General features: G+C 60.8%; 2 protein-coding genes across 6 annotated transcripts; one reads left to right on the top strand and one right to left on the bottom strand.

The window, feature by feature from the left end:
* Nucleotides 1–335: 335 nt before the first annotated feature.
* SDCBP2 (syndecan binding protein 2) lies at nucleotides 336–3,950 on the top strand. Its single transcript, XM_039563208.1, is given in 10 exon segments — nucleotides 336–594; nucleotides 1,219–1,284; nucleotides 1,408–1,483; nucleotides 1,720–1,823; nucleotides 1,987–2,029; nucleotides 2,032–2,147; nucleotides 2,362–2,537; nucleotides 2,606–2,777; nucleotides 2,902–2,993; nucleotides 3,077–3,950. Coding segments are annotated over 9 exon segments (888 nt in total). The 5' UTR covers nucleotides 336–594; nucleotides 1,219–1,230; the 3' UTR covers nucleotides 3,132–3,950.
* SNPH (syntaphilin) lies at nucleotides 3,459–16,854 on the bottom strand. 5 transcript variants are annotated; one of them, XM_039563196.1, is made up of 6 exons: nucleotides 16,624–16,854; nucleotides 16,167–16,224; nucleotides 9,463–9,539; nucleotides 8,504–8,704; nucleotides 6,832–6,981; nucleotides 3,459–5,962 (listed from the first exon to the last, which is right to left on the bottom strand). In XM_039563196.1, exons 1-6 carry the CDS (start codon nucleotides 16,827–16,829, stop codon nucleotides 4,825–4,827), a joined length of 1,830 nt encoding a protein of 609 aa, XP_039419130.1. In that variant the 5' UTR covers nucleotides 16,830–16,854; the 3' UTR covers nucleotides 3,459–4,824. The 5 variants fall into 5 exon arrangements, with proteins under 5 accessions (XP_039419130.1, XP_039419132.1, XP_039419134.1 ...); XM_039563198.1 differs by having other exon boundaries at nucleotides 8,504–8,605; XM_039563200.1 differs by lacking the exon at nucleotides 16,624–16,854 and adding an exon at nucleotides 16,354–16,463.
* Between the last annotated feature and the right edge of the window lie 1,486 nt (nucleotides 16,855–18,340).

Genomic DNA, 18,340 nt, shown 5'->3' with positions numbered 1-18,340 from the left:
AGGATGCCACAGCCACCCCATGCTGAGCTCTGTGCTGGCTCAGTTTCTCCACCTGCAGCGTGGGACTCCCACACCTGGCACATGTCCCAGGTGACGGCTGGAAGGGTGCGGGACACGGGATCCCAGTCACGGCTGCGTCAGCCCCACGCGCCCGGGCAGAGAGGTGTCAGTGGGAGCCACCGCCCACGCAGGGGCTCACGGTGGGGAACCCCCTTTGCTCCCCCAGCAGGGCCTGTGGAGCCCAGGAACGATAATGAGGGGGTGGGGCCCAGTTGGGGGACCAAGCCACGTGCTGGGGCTGGCAGGAGAAGTGATGCAGTGAGAGAGGGGGCCACCATGGGGGGGTACAGCCCCATCCCTGCTCCCTCAGGATGCCCGAACCTACAGAAAGCCATCCCTATCCCAATCCCTGTTCCATCCCTGCAGTGACAGAGCTCTGTGCATTGTTGCCTTCACCTTCCTCTTCCTCACCTGTGCCCTACCTGTCGGGAGTGCAATCAGCTGAGGCTGTCTGGCCCCTCCCTGGGCTGGGTCTGGCTATAAAATCCAGGGGCCAGGCAGAGGGTGTCACAAGGACCTGGGAGCTGTTGGCTGGTAAGTCCAGGGGTCCCAGGGTTGGACTTGGGTGGGGGATTGGTCTTGTCTGTCGGGTGCTGCTGCTGTCTCTGGGCTGTGGGTGGGATCCTGCCTGGTTCCTGCAGGGCTCAGAGCTGGGTCTGGATTTGGCCCCTACACCATGAGTTTTGGATTATGCTTTTTGGGGCATGAGATGCCACAGAGTAGGTTTGGGGGGCACAACCTTGGGCACAACATGAGGCGCAGAGGGGGCTGATGGTGTGTACGAGGGCTGTTCCCATGGGACATCTCACTGCTGTTTCTGGGTAATGCTGGAATGGCCCCACTGGCCAGCTGGACGTGGGGAGCAGAGGGGTCTGATGAGGGGGCAAAGGGGCCATTCCCATGGGATATCCTGCTCCCCTATGTGGGTGATGTTGGGATGGCCCTGTGGGGCAGGTGAACGTGGGGAGCAGGACCTGCCACTAGCCAAGCAATGCTCAGGTGTCAGTGCCCAGCACCCAGCCACCAGGAAGTGGTGGTGGCCCTGGTGACATAGTCTTGAGTCACACTGTGACAGCCCATCTCCGGCACAGGGGCTGGGAGGGATGCTTGGAGAGAGGCACCCCAGTCCCTGAACAACCCCATCCCTGTCCTCCCCAGACAGCAGCAGCGATGGCAACACTCTACCCCTCTCTGGAGGACATGAAGGGCCACCAGGTCCTGCAGGTCAGTGCCAGCACAGCAGTGTTACAGGGAGTGAGCAGACCCCAATGGGTCCCTGTGGGGTCTCACCTCAGAGGGCCCCCAGGGTGGGGGGCGTAGCGTTGAGCAGACCCTGTCTCTTGGCAGGCACAGGCAGCGGCTGGGGTGAGGACCCCTGCCACGACAGTGGTGACAGAGAAGCCGAAGCTCACCTCAGGCACTGGTAAGGTGGGGCATGATCAGCTCACTCTGTGCAGGGGCTGTCTGGGTGGGCAGTGCTGTTCAGTGTGGGGGGGGTCTCAGCTGAGACCCGCCCCCAACTCAATGCATGGGTTGAGGATGGGATTTTGGGGTCTCTCTTTGCTATCCCGTGGTCCCAGGGGGCTCCTGGGAGGGAGGGGGCAATAGCTGTGGGTTGGGGACCCCAGGAGCTGAGACCACCCTCGGTGTGTCCCTCAGAGCCACCTGTGCTGTACCCCAACCTGGCTGAGCTGGAGAACTACATGGGGCTGGCACTGTCCAGTGAGGAGATCCAGAAGAACCTGCACACGGAGGACAGCACAGTAGGTGTCTGGGCTGGCAGCTCTCCCTGCCCCACGTGGGCTCTCCATGCCATGATGGGGGTCCCTCTGGTTCCTCATCCTTGGAAAGGGATATTCTCCCAAGGGTTGAGGTGCACAGGGCCTTGTGTCCCCCTGTCCCCACTGACCCCCAGCTCCCCCACAGGCACTGACCCCTGCTGGGCCCCAACCAGGCCAGCTGGTCGCCCCCTGAGCGGGAACAGTGCAGGGCTGCGGCGGGCAGAGATCAAGCCGGGTGTGCGGGAGATCCACCTGTGCAAGGATGAGCGGGGCAAGACGGGGCTGCAGCTGAAGAATGTCGACCAGGTGAGGGGCTGGGCACGGCATGGGGCAGTGTGGCATGGCATGATGTGACATGGCATAAGCATGACAGTAGAGCACAGTGTGACATGGCACTGTCTCGTGGCACAGCGATGTGTGGCATTAAATGTCACAGCGTGCCACAGCACAGCAGGGTGCAGATGGCATGGCACATGGCATGGCCACTGGTCCCTGTGCCACCACTCCACTGTGTCCCCAGGGCATCTTTGTGCAGCTGGTGAAGGCCAACTCGCCGGCAGCGCTGGTGGGGCTGCGCTTCGGGGACCAGGTGCTGCAGATCGACGGCAGGAACTGTGCGGGCTGGAGCAGTGACAAGGCACAGCGGGCGCTGAAGAAGGCGAACCCTGAAAAGATCGTCATGGTGGTTCGGGACAGGTGAGCAAGTGGTGGCACCGGTGGGCATGGCAGTGCCGGTGGCAGCACTGATGGTGGTCTCCCCGCAGGCCTTTCCAGCGCACCGTGACCGTGCACAAGGACAGCACCGGCCACATCGGCATCGTGGTGAAGAAGGGGAAGATTGTGTCACTGGCCAAGGACAGCTCAGCTGCCCGCAACGGGCTCCTCACCCACCACTGCATCTGCGAGGTGAATGGCCAGAATGTCATCGGCATGAAGGTAGGGCTGTGCCCCGGTGGTGCAGGACATCCTGGGGAGTCCAGGATGTGGTCAGAGAATGCAGGAGGGAGGGGGATACTGAGCAAAGCCAGGCACCCCACGGACCCCCCGCTCTCTCCCGCAGGATAAGCAGCTTATGGAGGTGCTGGCAGGGGCTGGGAACGTGGTGACACTGACCATCATCCCCACCGTGATCTACGAGCACATGGTCAAACGGTGAGAATGAGGGGCTGTAGGGACCCCCCACTACCCACAGGGCCCCTCAGTTCCCCCCACTGACCTCCCTTCCCTGTGCTCAGGCTCTCATCAGGGCTGGTGAAGTCATCCATGGACCACTCCATCCCTGACCTGTGATACCATCGCAGCTGTCCTGGGAGCTGATGCTGGAAGCCTGGAGGACCTGCCGAGGGGACCCCACAGCACCTCAAAAGGAGCTATTTTAGCACAAACCCCCTTATCCCTTCAGAGGCTGGTGGCTGCTGGTGGTTCTTCCTCTCCTCAGCAGGGATGGGGCAGATGTCCTGTACCAGGGTCCCATTGTCCCCGTGTCCCTGCTTGGGCCACCCCCCTCAGGGCGGATGCCAAGGGCTGGCTCCAGCCAAAGCAGACACAGACCCAGCAACATTTATTACATCCACCACAGAGAGCGAGTACAGGACAGGGGAAACAAGAAGAGGGGGGTTACAGCTTTTTCAGTTCTGTATTTAAAAAATATATTATATAGATTTGTCTTTCAAATATAGTCGTTACATTTATTTCTTGGCAAAGCTTTGGATGGTCTAACAGACGTGTACACAGATCCACAAATACATTGCATGAGAGGCGAATATCCCAGCTCCACTTACATCTGCCCCAGCTGCCTGGACACTGCAGTTCCCCACATCTTTCCCCTGGCACCTGGTGCTGTGCTGGTGGCAGAGCTGCTGTCCCCACTGCCCCCCCAGCATGGCGGGTGCAGGGAAGCGTGGAGCACAGAGGACCTGGCCCATGCCCCTCTGGGGGACCACTGGACACCGGCGTGTGGAGCATCACCGGCTGCCAGGGCACCTGGCTGGTGGCACCCATGGGTGGGGGAGTGGGCTTGGGTTGGGGTTAGGGGGAAACACTGTTAGTTCAAGTCACGAAGAAACCACAGACATTCGTGGGGTGGGAGCACGGTGTGCCCGAGGGAGCCCCAAGTCCCGTGCCCCAACAGCCCCGCTGATCAATCCTTGCTGTCTTTGTGTTTCAACAACAGAAAAAAAGGCATTTTTCCGGCGGCCACTGGCAAAGCAGGGGTTTGGGTGGGCCGGGGCGGCAAAGGGCTTGGCTCTGCCTGCACGGCACTGCCCGCACCCCAGCAAAGGCATCCGAGCTCCAGCACATGGTGCGATCACCGGCAGCACGGCTGACAAAACTGCAGGAGCCCCCTGCAGCCAGAGTCCCAACAGCCGGGCTTCAGTCTGTACCCAAAAAAAAGTGAATATAGTGCAAAGCAAGGGGAGGGAGAGCCCACGGCTTCCTTGGGGGGCTCCGTGAGCAAGCTGCAGCCCAGTTCCATCCCAATGTGGGGAGGCGGCTCCTAGGGAAGGGCGGGCTGGACCGAACCGCTCTGGAGCTGATCCCTGTGTCTGGACAGGAACCCCCCATCCCCCTGCCCACAGACAGACACTGCACCTGGAGCAAGGAACCGCTGCATCCCCAGCACCCCACGCTGCCAGCGGCTCCTTGTCATCACCCGCCCGTGGCAGGGCTGGCCCCGGGGATAAACCGGCGACAAATAAAAAGCAAGCGCGATGGAGAGAGAGCCCCCTCCGGCGGGTGCAGCCCCACAGCCCCCGCAGCCAGTGGCACAGGCACGGGTGTCCATCGGCGGGGGCTGACGCTGGGTGCAGACACCTCTTCCAACAACGGTTCTTTCCCTCCTCCAGGACAAAGGAGCAGGGTGGGGCAGCACACCTCGATGCACCCACAGACCCCCTCGGCCCCTTCCCACCCGCCGGTGCCACGCCGGGGCTTTACAATCAGCAGTCGGGTCCGTGGGGGCGGGCGGAGGGCGTCGGAGGGGTCAGGGCTGGGCGGTGCCGCCGGGGCCGGGGCTGGCGACGGGGCGACAGCCCATCCTGCGGATGGAGTGCAGGGCGACGGTGCAGCAGCCCCGCAGCAGCGAGCTGATGTTGTAGATGGGCTGACCCTGCCGCCGCTGCGAGCGGCACAGCCAGGCCACCGTGGGCACCGCCGGCACCACCACCGCCAGCAGATCCACGATGAAGTGGCGGCTCCAGTAGCTCTTGGAAGGGCTGGTCTCGCAGCCGGTCACCTCCGTCAGCTCCTCCTCCGCCACGCAGGCGATGGCCACCGAGGGGCTGGCGCTGGGGGGCTGCCGCACCGCCGGGTTGCAGGGGACACCCCCCTCGGCACCGGCAGCCGCCGTCGCGGCGTCGGGCTCGGCCACCATCAGGTCCGTGGTCCCGGTGGGGTTGGCGAGCTCGGGGACGGGCATCGTGTCTTCCATTTCAGAGACCCAGGCGGAGGTAGGGCTGCCCAAGCTGCAAGCCTGGGACTTCATCACCTTCTCCAGGATGGTGTCCAGGTCGGGCTGGCAGGGCACGAAGTCCGTCTGGATGGCCCGCTCCTGCATGCAGCTGGCCTGCACCCCTGCCTCCGCGCTGCTCCGCAGTCCCAGCACCTTCTCGTAGGTGTTGCTGGGGGGCAGGCGGGTGCCGGGCTCACCCCCCACCTCCAGCGGGTCCGTGTGGCCCGGAGCCTCCTCCATCCCCACGAAGCTGCTGTCGGCCCCCTCGTCCAGCGAGATGGTCTGCGAGCCCCCCACGTTGCGGTCCCCGGCTCCCTGGTCGCTCAGCTTGGTGTAGGTGGAGCTGCGGGTGAGGGATCGGGCTGGGGACCCCCCGGCCGACTCGCCGGCGCCCTCGTCCTTCAGCGCCCCATTCTGTGCCACCTCCATGCTGTGCAGCAGCGTCTCCAGCTTCTTGTTCTGGATGTTGATGTCCACAAAATACTTCTGGAGGCCTTTGTCCTTCTCCAGCAGGTTGTTCTTCACTGTGTCGATGACCTGCTTCAGCTGCTTGATCTCCTTGCGAGCCTCTTTCAGCGCCAGCTGGGCCTCCACGCGGTGGCACTCCTCCTCGATCCAGTCCTCCTGCATCCGTGACAGCTGCGTCTTCAGGTCCTCGATCTCAGCATCCCTGCAGAGACAGGAGGGCACCACCGCGGCGTTGAGGGGGCTGCAGGGACAGCCCTGTCCTCGTGTGCCCAGCACTGGGTTGCAATCAGATCACCCAGTAAAACTCCCAACTGGGAATAAGGGATGGATCCAGTGGCTTAGGGATCCCCAGGAGTGATGCTCAGGGAGCCTTGGAGTGATGCTGAGGGAGCCTCTGAGTGATGCTCAGGGACCCTCAGGAACAATGTTTGGGGACCTCCAGGAGTGATGCTTAGGGACCCTCAGGAGTGACACTCGGGGACCCCAAGGATGGATGCTTGAGGACCCTCAGGACTAATGCTCAGGGCCGCCTGGGAGCACTGTTGGGAGCAATGGGAGCTCAGGGATCCCTAGAAGTGACGCTCAGTCTTTCCCCAGAGGGGCTGCAGTGCCCAGGGCTCCCGAGGGCTGCGTGGGGGTGGGCAGGTGCCCCGGGTGGGCACGTGACAGCTGGCACGGCAGCGGGGCCGTGCCTAAGCCTGAGAGGAGCAGATGGGGATTAGCCACCCTCTGACGCTGAAATTCAGCAAAAGCATGGCAGGGACTTAACCAGGATGAGGGCAGAGCACAGCCACTGCAGGTGGGACGTGGGGCTCTCTAGTCCCCAGATCTGCAGCTCCCAGATTGGACAGGCAGCAGTGCCAGATCCCACGTGCTGGCAATGCCGTGGTACAGCTGTGTCCTCAGTGCCTGGGCACAAGCACGAGGACAAGGTGCCATGCTGGGAACTGAGACACCCAGAAGGACCAGTTCCATTCAGGAGCTGCCACAGCGGGTGGCAATGGCTGGTGCTGGCACCCTGTCCAGCAGCTCCCATGCCATGGGGTCTGTGCCTGCTGCTCCCATGCTCACCTGTCCTGCAGCCGCTCCTGTGTGTCCTTCAGGCGAGCCTTCAGGTGCCGGATGCAGACCTCCTTCTGCTGCAGGGGAGTCAGGTACTGCTCCGGAGTCGGCGGCTTTATCCCATGGTTATCGCTGCAGAGGTTGTACTTGGACGACCGCCTGCAGGGACACAGATGTCACCCACTGCCAGTGCCAGGGTCAGCACAGGCTTGACCCAGGGATCCTAAGGCCTGCTCTCAGGGTGCAGCCCCATAATACATCCCAAAGGAGCCCTGAGAGCAGGAGGGGCAGGGTGGGTGTCTTTTGTGTTGTGCCTCTGGCAGGACAGACAGGGTGGGTGTCCTCAGTGCTGTGCCCTGGTAGGAGGGTGGGTGCAGCCCCTGGACACACCGGTGCTGCTGTCAGGTGCTGAGCCCTCTGTGGTGCTGGGCACTTTGCTGGGGCATGATCAGAATTGGGGGCACCAAGGTCGCTGTGTGCCCGGAGGGATCTTCCTGGAAACAACTGATGTGGAAGGAGACCCCAGGGTGGGATCAGCCCCACCAGAGATGGAGGCACAAGATGGGGAATGGAAGGGTTTGGGATGGAGCAGGTCTCGAGATGGTGGCTGTCCTGCCTGCGGGGAGCAAGCCAGGGAATCCAGCATCTGCTCCACGCTGGGCCAGCAGCACTTCTGGACCCTCCTTGTGCCACCACTGGCACTGGGGCAAATGAAGTGACATCTCTGGCCCAAAGCCTGGGACAGTGCAGAGAGCAGGGGCTGGCCAGGGACAGGGCTACAAGGCCAGGCTGGGAGGCACATGGAGAGCTGGGAGCTGCATGAGTGGCTCTGGCATGGCAGCGGGGGGACCAAACTCCCCGTGTATGGAAGGGAGGCATCCCAAAGCCCCCTGCATGGTGTCCATCAGCCCAGCAGCCTTTAGCCACGTCCAGAAGCATCATGTTAGAAGCATCCATGCCTTAGAAAGCCCCATGGCAGCAGGATGGCCCCTGCCCCCGGCCGCAGCACACATGGGATCTGCTCACTATGCCACCCTCGGGCCCCTCACATCCTCCCAGAATGATTCCACCTCTGGGAGCTGGCAGGGGCAGGCAGGAGATGAGCAGTGCACCACGGCCTGCTGTGCCTGCGGGGCTGGGGCTGGTGCCCATCCCACAGCTCGGTGCTCATCCCACAGCTCGTTGCCGGCTATTTGTGCCCCGAACACACCCGGAGCTCCCTGCTGAGAAGCCAGGGGGCCACCAGCTCTTGCCAAACCTTTGCCGGGCAACACGAGGGGATGGAAGCGAAGCTCTTGCCCTCGTGCCTTTGGTCTGGAAGGATCCGGGTGCTCCTCGGAATGCGGGAGTGGCGGGAGGGAGCGTGCAGCGTGAAAGCCACAGCCACAGCAGGACGGAGGGAAGAGGACGGGGGATCCCTGGGCAGCAGGCGGGGGGACAGGAAGGGAGACGACACAACAACAGCGGCGGAGAGGTTCGGAGGAGGAGGGTAGTGAGGGTCTCTGGAGACACACCAGCAGCTCCGCCAGCTCCGGCTCCCCCAGCCACCCAGCGCACAGCCTCGCTCCAGCGGCCCTTGCGCTCCTGTTCCCGCCGGGCACCGGCACCGGCAGCACGGGGGGCTGCTCCCCCTGCCCGGGGGCACCCGGCAGCCGCCCTGGGGCCACGGGTGATGGGTTACCTTGGGGTGGGGCTGCTGTCGCTGCCCTTGCAGGAGCCAGAATTGCTGCTGCTGCTCAGCGAGGAGGTGCCGTAGGTGTCCCTCCCGGGGGGCGAGGGGCGCCTGGAGGCAGGGAGAAGAGGCTGTGTCTCAGGCCGAGTGGCTGAGGGCGCTGAAGACTTAAAGAAGGAGGCAAAGCCACTCCGTCCATAAACCCCGCGACTGCCAACCACCACACCGAGAACACACAAGACAAAAGGACAAAACAAACAGCAGGGATCAAAATGGCACGGACATGGTGACGGGCACAAAGGCAGGGCTGGGGGGGATGTCCACCCGCTCCCCCCTCCCTGGCGTGGCAGCCCATGGATGCTGGCACAGCATCCTTGCACCTTGAGGACCTTGGGAGCCCCTGGGATCCCCTTGGAAGCCCCTTGGGAGCCCCTTGAGAGTCCCCTGGGAGCACAGTCCCGGCATAGCTCGAGCCACATCTGCCAGCGCATCACCTACACGTGGGCAGCTTTGCCTCCGCTCCCTGCCCATGCTGAGCCCGACCTCCATAACGGCAGTCCAGGTCATAGACACATTGGGAGGGGAATGAACGCGTTTTCCCTCTTTTTCTCTCTTTATCACTCAGCTCAAGGAGAGATTTTCCAAGGGCTAACATACCTCCCAGTTTCACTGCCCCAACCCAGTGCTCTCCACCATTGCCTGCCTTCGCCTGGGCGGACGGAGGGGTCGGTCCTGCCTGTGGCACAGACGGACAGAGGGACGGGGCGTGCAGCACTCGGGGAGCTGCATGCACGGACAGGGAAGTGCTGTGCAGCGGGCAGTGCCATGCAAACCCCCGAAAGCTGGGCTGGGGGTTCGTGCTGCGAAGTGGCAGCCGGTGGTGGAGGTGTGGGGATCGTGGGGATCGTCCCATCCCGGCTGCAGGCGCTGGTGTCCAGTCCCGAGGCCAGAGGTTGAAGCATATTCACCTTCGTGATCCTGTGGATGCGCGTCTGCTCCCCGGCACGGACATGGCCACGGTGCCACGGGTCCTGGGCACAGGGAACTGTGGGCGAAGGCAACAGAGAGAGGAGGTGAAGGCAGGAAAATGGCCCTGGTGAGATGGGGACTCTCTGGGGTGAGCCCTGGCACCAGGGCATCAGTATGGTCCCCAGGGCCACCAGCACAGGGGCAGATGAGGACAGCATCCCTGCACATCTGGGCTGTGCTTCCCACTTGTCTCCCACAGATAGCCCAGAAATGCGGGAATGCTGCATGCCTGTGGTCCCACTGGGCTGCTGTGGGCACAGGGCAAGGGTGTTCTTAATCTAAAAAGCAGAACAGAAGCAGAGCAGGTGCCTGCCCATGGTGTGGAGCCCACCATGGGACAAGCTTCCCCCTGCTCCCAGATGCCCATCCCTGCCAGCAAGCAGGGTAATGCCACAGGGACACAGAGTACCTGCAGTGGTGGCTTTCCTGGGGGCAGAGCTGGTACAAGGGCTCTGACCCAGCCATGGAGCTCCCTGGGCAGGCAGCTCTCCCTGCAGTGGGCTGGGTGCCTGCTTTTCCTTAATTAAGTGCAAATCCCCCATTCAGCAGTGAAATCAGGTGAGGAAGAACAGATCCCTGCATGATGAGGCAGCAGCAGCTAATCCCTTGGGAAACACAGAGCCCTCTTTGCTGTAAATAAATAGGCCAGATCCAGAGGCTTGCAGCACCTCGGGCACATGCAGGATGTGAGGGAATGAGGGAAGCATCTGCTCAGCACCCGCATCCTGCCGAGCATCCCATGGCACTGTTGTGATCCCCACTGTGCTCCCAGGCTGCCACAGACTGACGGGCCAGGGGCAGCATGGGGAGCCCCCCACCCCCAGGCCCATTCACAATGCCAGCATTTATCTCAGATTTTGGCAGAGCAATGCAGGAGATGGGACCTGCCAACAGATAATCGATGGGTGACAGGAAACACTCTGTGCTGCTGGCCCTGCTCCAGGGGAGTGAGAGGAGTGGGACAACAGGGGAGGCAGAATGGGAAGGGGGGCACAACCAGCTCACCCCAGTGCAGCCTTTTGCATTTGCCACCCCAGGTTATTTCTTTTCCAGGATACCTCAACGCCCACCCTGGCCAGCCCAGGCCTCCTCTGTGTTAGGATTCCCTGCTCTCTGATCCCCAAACTAGATCACTGAAGATCCCAGAGTGCTGGTGCTGTGAAGCCCCAAGACCCAGCAGGCACAGTGCCCCATGCCAGGGGGGTGCCAGCACCGTGGGACAGTGCAAGAAGGATTTGGGGATCCTGCTGCTCCCACCTGGCATGGATTTGCCTGGAGATGACCTGGGCAGGGGAAGGCAGTGTTCTGTCCTGCTGGATCACTGCTCCCAAGTAGGCAGCGAGCTCTGCTACTGCAGCAGTGTGAATCAGCATCCACCAAGAGCTGTGCGTGGCCTCACGCTGGTGGGAGCATCCTCCAGGATTCTCCGTCACCCTCCAGCAGCACCATGTGGGGCTGCGGCACAGCCTGGACTCCAACAGCTCTTGAGCAGGGATTTAGAGAGATTTGAGAGGGTTGATTCCTCACCCTCTCCCCTGCAGTCCAGTGGTATCTGGTATCATTCCAGGGATGCCCAGCATCAGCCCTGTAGGGGTGGTAGGCACCGAGTGGCAGCCGAGTGGGACCCAGCATCAGCCCAGTGGTAGCTCAGCTGTACCTGGATCTTCCCCACTCATGGCAAGGTCATCCTCATGCCACCCTGCTCTGTGCAAGGGTCCCTCTGTGCCTCACTAACACCAGCAAGTGCCAGCACTGCAGGTGGCACGTGTGTGTCCAGCACATGGGGCTCCTGAGAGCCCCCCGCACCACACCCCAGGCACCTGCCGCCAGCACCCGCAGCCTGGAAGGGCTCTGTGGGGACACCTGGTTTTGGCCTCATGTCTGGGGACCTCATTTCCCTCATCCTCCTCCTCCCACTGCTGCAGACTCGCCTGTTGACCACGCTGAGGCTCGATGCCTCCCACAGCACCCAGGGTGTTCGGATTTTAATCAGTGGTAATAAATTCTCATTATTCCCAGAGGATCAGTGGGCCACTTCAGTCTCCCCAGAAGCCTCACTGTGTCCATGGGCTGCCCAGGCAGGCAGGGTGGGCAGATCCAGCACCAAAGCTGAACATACACCTTCCCGTGTGGTATGTGGCTACTAAAGGTGGAGGAAATCATGGATCTGCACTCAGAATTACCCCCATCACATGGACCAGGATGAGCGATTGCAGCACCAATGGAGCCTCACCAGGAAAGCCAAGGGAAATCCAAGATTAACCCTGGTCTAGTGGGTGGCATCCCTGCCCATAGCAGGGGGTTAGAATGACAGAATGGTTTGGGTTGGAAGGGACCTTGAAGCTCGTCTTGTTCCAACCTCCTGCCATGGGCAGGGACACCTTCCACTGTCTCAGGTGGCTCCAAGGCCCATCCAACCTGGCCTTGAACACTTCCAGGGATGGGACAGCCACAGCTTCTCTGGGCACCCTGTGCCAGGGCCCCACCACCCTCACAGAGAAGAATTTTTTCCAAATATCCTGTCTAACCCTGCCCTCTGTCAGTGTGGAACTGTTCCCCCTTGTTCTGCCACTCCATGCCCTTGTCCAAAGTCTCTCTCCAGCCCTCTTGGAGCTCCTTTAGGCACTGGAAGAGGCTCTTAAGGTCTCACCGGAGCCCTCTCTTCTCTACCAGCTCTCTCAGGCTGTCTCCACAGCAGGGGTGGTCAGTGCAATTCACGGACCAAGATGAAGGTGATTTGGGGGCACTGGCTTGTCTCCATACTGGGGGACCAGTAGGACCCTGCTCAGCACAGCACCTCTGTGTCTGCCCTTACTGCCCAGGAATGCCCACATGGGCCAGGGTCTGACACTCCAACTTACACCAAACCCAAAGGCTCTCCTGCAAACCACCTGCACATGGTCCAGCACGCTGCAAATCCCCCAAAATGCAGCTGGAGGGCTGAGCAGGGTGGATGCTGTCCATTGCATGGACCAACGTGTTCCTGGTGCTGTCAACAGCAAAACTCCCTGTGAGTGTCCTGGCACACGTGGAACAGAAAGGCAGCACTCTTACAAACAACAGCAAAAACCAGGGCTTGTTTCATGCAGTGGAATTAGCCTGGGGAATTCCTGATAAATAAAAGCAATGGGCCTTGATAAGGAAACAGCTGGAGCTACAGCATGAAAAAGCAGATCCCCCCCAGAGGGCTGGGATGCAGAATCAGCACAAGTCCCCCACAGTGCCACAGTGCCGGGGTGGGTGACACCATGGGGCTCATCTCCTGTCCCCAGCTCCTGTCAGCCATAGAGGGGACCTGGAGCACTGCTGGCCTACTGATCACACCACAACAGCAACGGATGGCAGAGCAGTGACAGAGCAGTGACAAGAGTGGGGGCTCAGCCTGGTGCCCCAGAAGAACATTTCCCCAGGCTCAGCTGGATCACTGCCCCACAGAGATGCTTCTTCGGCTCAAATCCTGCCACTTCCCCACTCCTTGCTGGATCCCCTGGCTGTGCCAGTGATGGACAAACCAGGCTGGGCAGGTATCGCCCTTCCTAGACGCTTCTCACATGGGAAACAGGGACATAGGACCCCCGGAGAGACCCTCATCACTGGCTCAGTGATGGTTCCTCAGCTTGTTCCTCTGAGGGTTTCATGGCTGCAGGCTCAAGAGTTTGCTCCCATCAGCTTCCAAAGCTCAGCTCCTGTGGGATACAGAGGGATCCAGCTGCTGCCAGCTCACCCCATCCCCACGGGGAACATGAGAGAAGGTGTGAGAGCCCGCAGCTCACTGCCAGTGTCAACCCTCAGCACAACACTGCTGTGCCAGCAGCCGCCACATTTCCCCGGATTTCTCGCTCACTGCTTCCTTTGTCGAGGCTCCCATCATCCTGCCTGCTGCTGGATTCCCTTGGCACGTCCTGTGTGAGGAATCTTTTGCAATGGTGGCACTGAGCCCAAGCGTCTGAGAGCAGCTTCACCACTGCAGAGACCTGGGAGAGGAATTGTGGTGTCCCCATGGTCCCCTGGGAGATCTCCAGCCCTCCACGAAGAACAAGATTAAAAGCAGAGGGAACATGGAGAGGGAAACCACAGCTTTGTTTTTCCAGGGGCCAACAAGGGCTCCCCAGGACCTGCCCTGCCTTTCTGACACCAGCTCTGCTTTTCTTCACACTAGAAATAAGCCAAGTGCTGCATGTGGCCAACAACCAGAGCCCTGTGTCCCTGGACAGTGAAAATGCCAAGGCTGCTTGCACTGGAAAAGGGACTGGGACACAGCTGGGAAGGAGCAGGATCCAGCAGCCACAGCTGGCAGAAGTCCTGGCGCAGAAGGGGGTCAGCACTGGGGCCACCACCTGGGCAGCTGAGGGCAAACATTCATGACTGTATCTGCACTCCTCCTCCTGCCATGGGGGATTTTTGGGATGATGGGATTGCTTTGCTTTTGCTTAGAAGATTCCAAGGATGTGGCAATATCTCCAGAGGCTGGAAGCCTCTGCTCCAGTGTAGATGGGTTCATCCCAAAGCTTCACCTGGGTCCTAGGCAGAGGGAGATCATGGAATCACAGAACCATTTAGGTAGGAAAATACCTTTAATACCTTCAAATCCAACTGCTAACCCAGCACTGCCAAGGCCACCGTTAAATCCAGCTCAGGGCAGAGCCAAGTGCTCGCGGCACAAGCAGAGACAAACCCCACGGGGTGTTTATGCAACACCACCAGAAAAATCAATGTTGCTAAGAGTGGTTGTGTCCCATTCCAAAAGGCAGGAGCATCTCCTTTTATTCTCCTGTTTGTTATAAAATGCTGAGTTGACACCCAGAGATTACAGGAAAACAGACACCATTTGGAAAGCTCGGGTTATGCAGCTCATCACTTTTCTGGCTGACCTGGCTGCAACTCCAAATGGGGAGGTGGCAATTCCCAGCTCTCATTAGCTAAAAATAAGGTGCTTGACCAAAGGGCAAAGGCTGGGCTCTCGTTGGGGACTCTGGATCTAAAGGGAAATGGGAAAGAGCTCCATGTCAAGTACTGTAGCAGCATGAGAGCAGGAGTGGGACACCCAGGAGGCAGACCCCACGGTCTCACCCTGGGCCAGGAAGGTCGACAGGATGGGATGGAGGTAACATCCCACTGCACAGCCCACACTGCACAGGTGCTCTGGCAGGAACTGAGCTGAGGTGTGTGAAGCAGAAGCAAGAGCCCACTCCTTTGAGATACAAAGGCAAAAACCTGGAAGACAAACCCAGCTTCCAGTGCAAGAGCTCCTCCTCCCCTCCGTGCCTCGGCGCGGCGGAAGAAGGTCTCCCCCAACCACCATCCACCTTGAGTGAGGGCTGGGAATGACGGCGGTGCCGGGGGATTAGCCCTGGTCTCCACATCGCTGGAATGGCCTACTTTAACCACACACCACATCTCCTGCCTCAGCCCACTGCAGCACTTCTGAGATGGGAGCACGGGCACTGCCCCTCTGACCCCCACCCTGGGAGTCCTGGACACCAGGATTTGCATCTTCTGGCACAAGGTCACAGCACAACGTGCCCGTTGCCCAGAGAGGGTGGGAACACCGGGATTTTATAAGCAGAACAGGCGCCCAGCAGTGGGTTCTGTGTGACAGCCACAGCGCTGACCTTGGGGGGAGGAGAGAACAGAGCACCCAGCTCATCACCCCACTCGGGTGTTCCTGTGTCCCTTTGGAGATGGAGCACGAAGCCATTGAATAATAAAATGTCAACTGCAGAGCAGCCCTGGCTCCTGCAATGCCCCATGGTGCCAGAGACACTTTGGGATGCTGCATGACTGATATGGGGCTGGTGCTTGAAGGGGGAGTCTGATGCATGAGATGCGGGTTTGGGGTGTGCAGGGAGGGTTTGGAGCGTGCAGGGACGGTCTGGTGCATGTGATCCATGTGACATGGGACTGGTGTACGCAGGGAGGGTCTGGCGCATGAGATGTGGGTCTGGGGTGTGCAGTGAGGGTCTGGTGCTTGCAGGGAGGGTCTGATGCATGTGACAAGGATCTGGTGCATGAGATACGGGTCTGGTGCATGTGATGTGGGACTGGGGCATGCAAGGAGGGTCTGATGCATGAAATGTGAGTCTGGGGTGTGCAAGGAGGGTCTGGGGTGTGCCGGGAGGGTCTGGTGCATGTGAAGTGGGTCAGCTGCATGAGATGTGGTTCCGGCGAGTGCAGTGCAGGTCTGGTGAGTGCAATGCGTGGCTGATGCTGCTGTGTGGGTCTAGTGCATGTCATATGGGTCCAGGGCTGTGAAGCCCCCAGTGGTGGGGGTCCAGGTGGGTTTGCAGTGTGGCTCAGGGTACGTAAGATATGGGTCTGACAAGTCAGACATGGATCCAGTGCGCGCCATGGGGGTCCAGCGCATGCCGTGGGCTCTGGTGCAGCAGTACGGGTCTGGTGTGTGCCGCGGGGGTCTGGCACACGCAATGCGGGGTGCGCTGCGGGCCCGATGCGTGACCCGCCCCGAGCACCCTGTGCCCCGGGAACCCCTCCCCCTCCCGCGCCCCCGATGCGGAGCGGTGCTGGCGGACCCGGCTGCGCCCCCCGCCTCCCTCCACCCCGAATCTGCAGCCAGAAAGGGATGAGTCACGGCGGCCGCGGGGCCCCGCACCGCGCCCCCCGCACCGCGCCCCGCACCGCTCACCTGCGCAGGGCCCCGCCGATGTCGGGGGCGGCAGCGCCGGGGCGGGGGGCTCAGCGACCTGCCGGGGAAGGGAGAGAGCGGACGGTGAGCGGCGGCGGCGCGGGGCCCGGTGCAGAACCCGGTGCGATGCCCGGTGCGATGGCCCGCACCCCACCCCGCACCTCGCGCCCTCCCCCGTCTCCATCACCTGCGCCGGCCTCCATGGGTGCGGCGGGGCGGCCGGGAGCGCTGGAGGGATGAGGGAGGGATGAGGGAGGGATGGAGGAGGGAGGGATGGAGAAGGGAGGGAGGGATGGATGGAGAAGGGAGGGAGGGAGGGGTGAGCCGTGCAGCTGCGTAATTTGCTCCCTCCTCTGCGATCTTAAAGCGACGGCGCCGCGGGTGCCTCCCCCCGGCCCCCCGCCGGGTTTCCCCCCCGTTTCTATGGCAACTCCCTCTGCCGGAGCGGCGCAACCACCTCAAAAAAAGAAGCCAGCCGGGTTTTGGGGTCCCTCCCCGTCTGCGAAGCCCCGCGGGGCCGGGTGTGCCCGCGACCGGTGGCCCTGGGCTCCTCGCCCCGCGTAACCCCGGAGCAGGAGGCGGAGGAAGGGGAGGGGGGAGCCGGGGTGGCCCCGCGCTGCTGCCACCCGGCCCTTGGAGTCCCCCCAGCGTCTTAATTTTCATCTTAAGCAGTCCAGCTCTGAGGAGATCCCTGCCTCTAATTAGTGACGCACTTTCATAAAGTAAAATCATTAAATAACCGGAATTCTGTGCCCCATTTCAGTCCCTCTGGCTCAGCCCTAATCGCCGGGGCTGGGGTGGAGAAGCAGCAACAGCCACCCCGAGCAGCTGTCCCGGGCTGTGACTGGGGTCCGGGAGGTTTGGGACATGAGGCTGAAGGCTGGCACGGCACGGCACGGCACGTCCCGTCCTCCAGCACAGCCCGGTTACTCATGGCACTTCCCACACGCTTCCTGCTGTAACTGTCAAGATCAACCTTCCCAAATTATTTGCTGAGGAAACGTCTCGGGAGCCCCCACGCCACGTCCTGCAGCCTTTGCGGGGGGTAGCAGGGCACTGGCTCCAGCTCTGCTCTGGTGCCCGCGGCCAGGAGCACCCAAGGTCGGCTGCGGACACCCCCGTGGGGACCAGGAGCGTGAGAGATGCACATGTGCCCGTGTTACAAACACCCACTGAACATCCAGCGTGTGTGGATCCACATACAGACTTACAGAGGGAAATGTTCATGTGGGAAATATTCACAGTCCGAGCAGAACCTGCTCCTGGTTTGGGTCTGGACCCGAGGCCCATCCTGCTTCCCAGACATTCCCAGCTCCCTTTGTCATGCCCCCAGGCTTATTCCAGAGTTCTGACAAACCTGTTTGGTAAATACATGCCAGTCTTTCTTCCAGCACTATTTCCTGCATGATTTGTACCTCATTTATTCTAACACACAGACTGTTTTCAGTGTGTATATATATATATCTCCTGCCTCCCATTTATTCCTGCCTGCCTCCAGCTGCCTTTTGTTTCCCTCTTTCCCGGTGAATCCAATGCACAGCCTCTCTCCTTGAAAGGAAAATTAATGAGTTATCACATCTGCTGCCACTGGAGCAGCTCTGACCATGTGGCACAGGCAGCAGCTCTGCTGTGAGATGCAGAGTCATTCCTGATGGCTTTTGGGAAACAAAAATGGTTTCTCCTTCCCTCTGCAGTCTGCAGTGCTTGGTCTCCCAGGATACTCTGACCTGAAGAGTGGGAGCACTGCTCCAGGGAGATTGGGCCTGCTGCAGGGAGAGAGGGAGAGGTTTTCACCAAACCCAAACCCTTTTCTCAGGTCAGCACCCGGCTTTGGAAGTGCCAGGCCTGCCACAAGGAAAAGATGGCTCCAGTTTTGGCCTGAGCTGTGCTCCTGTTCCCACTGAAAACCAGCATTTCTTTTGCAGAAAAATGAGAGGTTTTTACCATACAGGGACCCTCTTCCCTTCCTTACACGCAGAAAAGGAACCCCTCAGAGAGCAGCAGCAAAGGCCCATTACTTATTTCATCAAATATTCTTGTTCAGAAAGGACACTCAGCTGGAACACCCCCCACAGCCAGTGGCCACCCCATGACATCCCCCTGCCCCACACTGGGTTTTCACCTCTTTTAAAGCCTTCTTACTCCCTTAGAGAGACCCTCAAACCCAAACCTCC

Source organism: Corvus cornix, chromosome 20, assembly GCF_000738735.6.
Source record: "Corvus cornix cornix isolate S_Up_H32 chromosome 20, ASM73873v5, whole genome shotgun sequence".
NCBI lineage: Eukaryota > Metazoa > Chordata > Aves > Passeriformes > Corvidae > Corvus > Corvus cornix.
The sequence above is the reverse complement of the archived record's forward strand: the minus strand, read 5'-3'. Positions and strand labels throughout refer to the sequence as shown.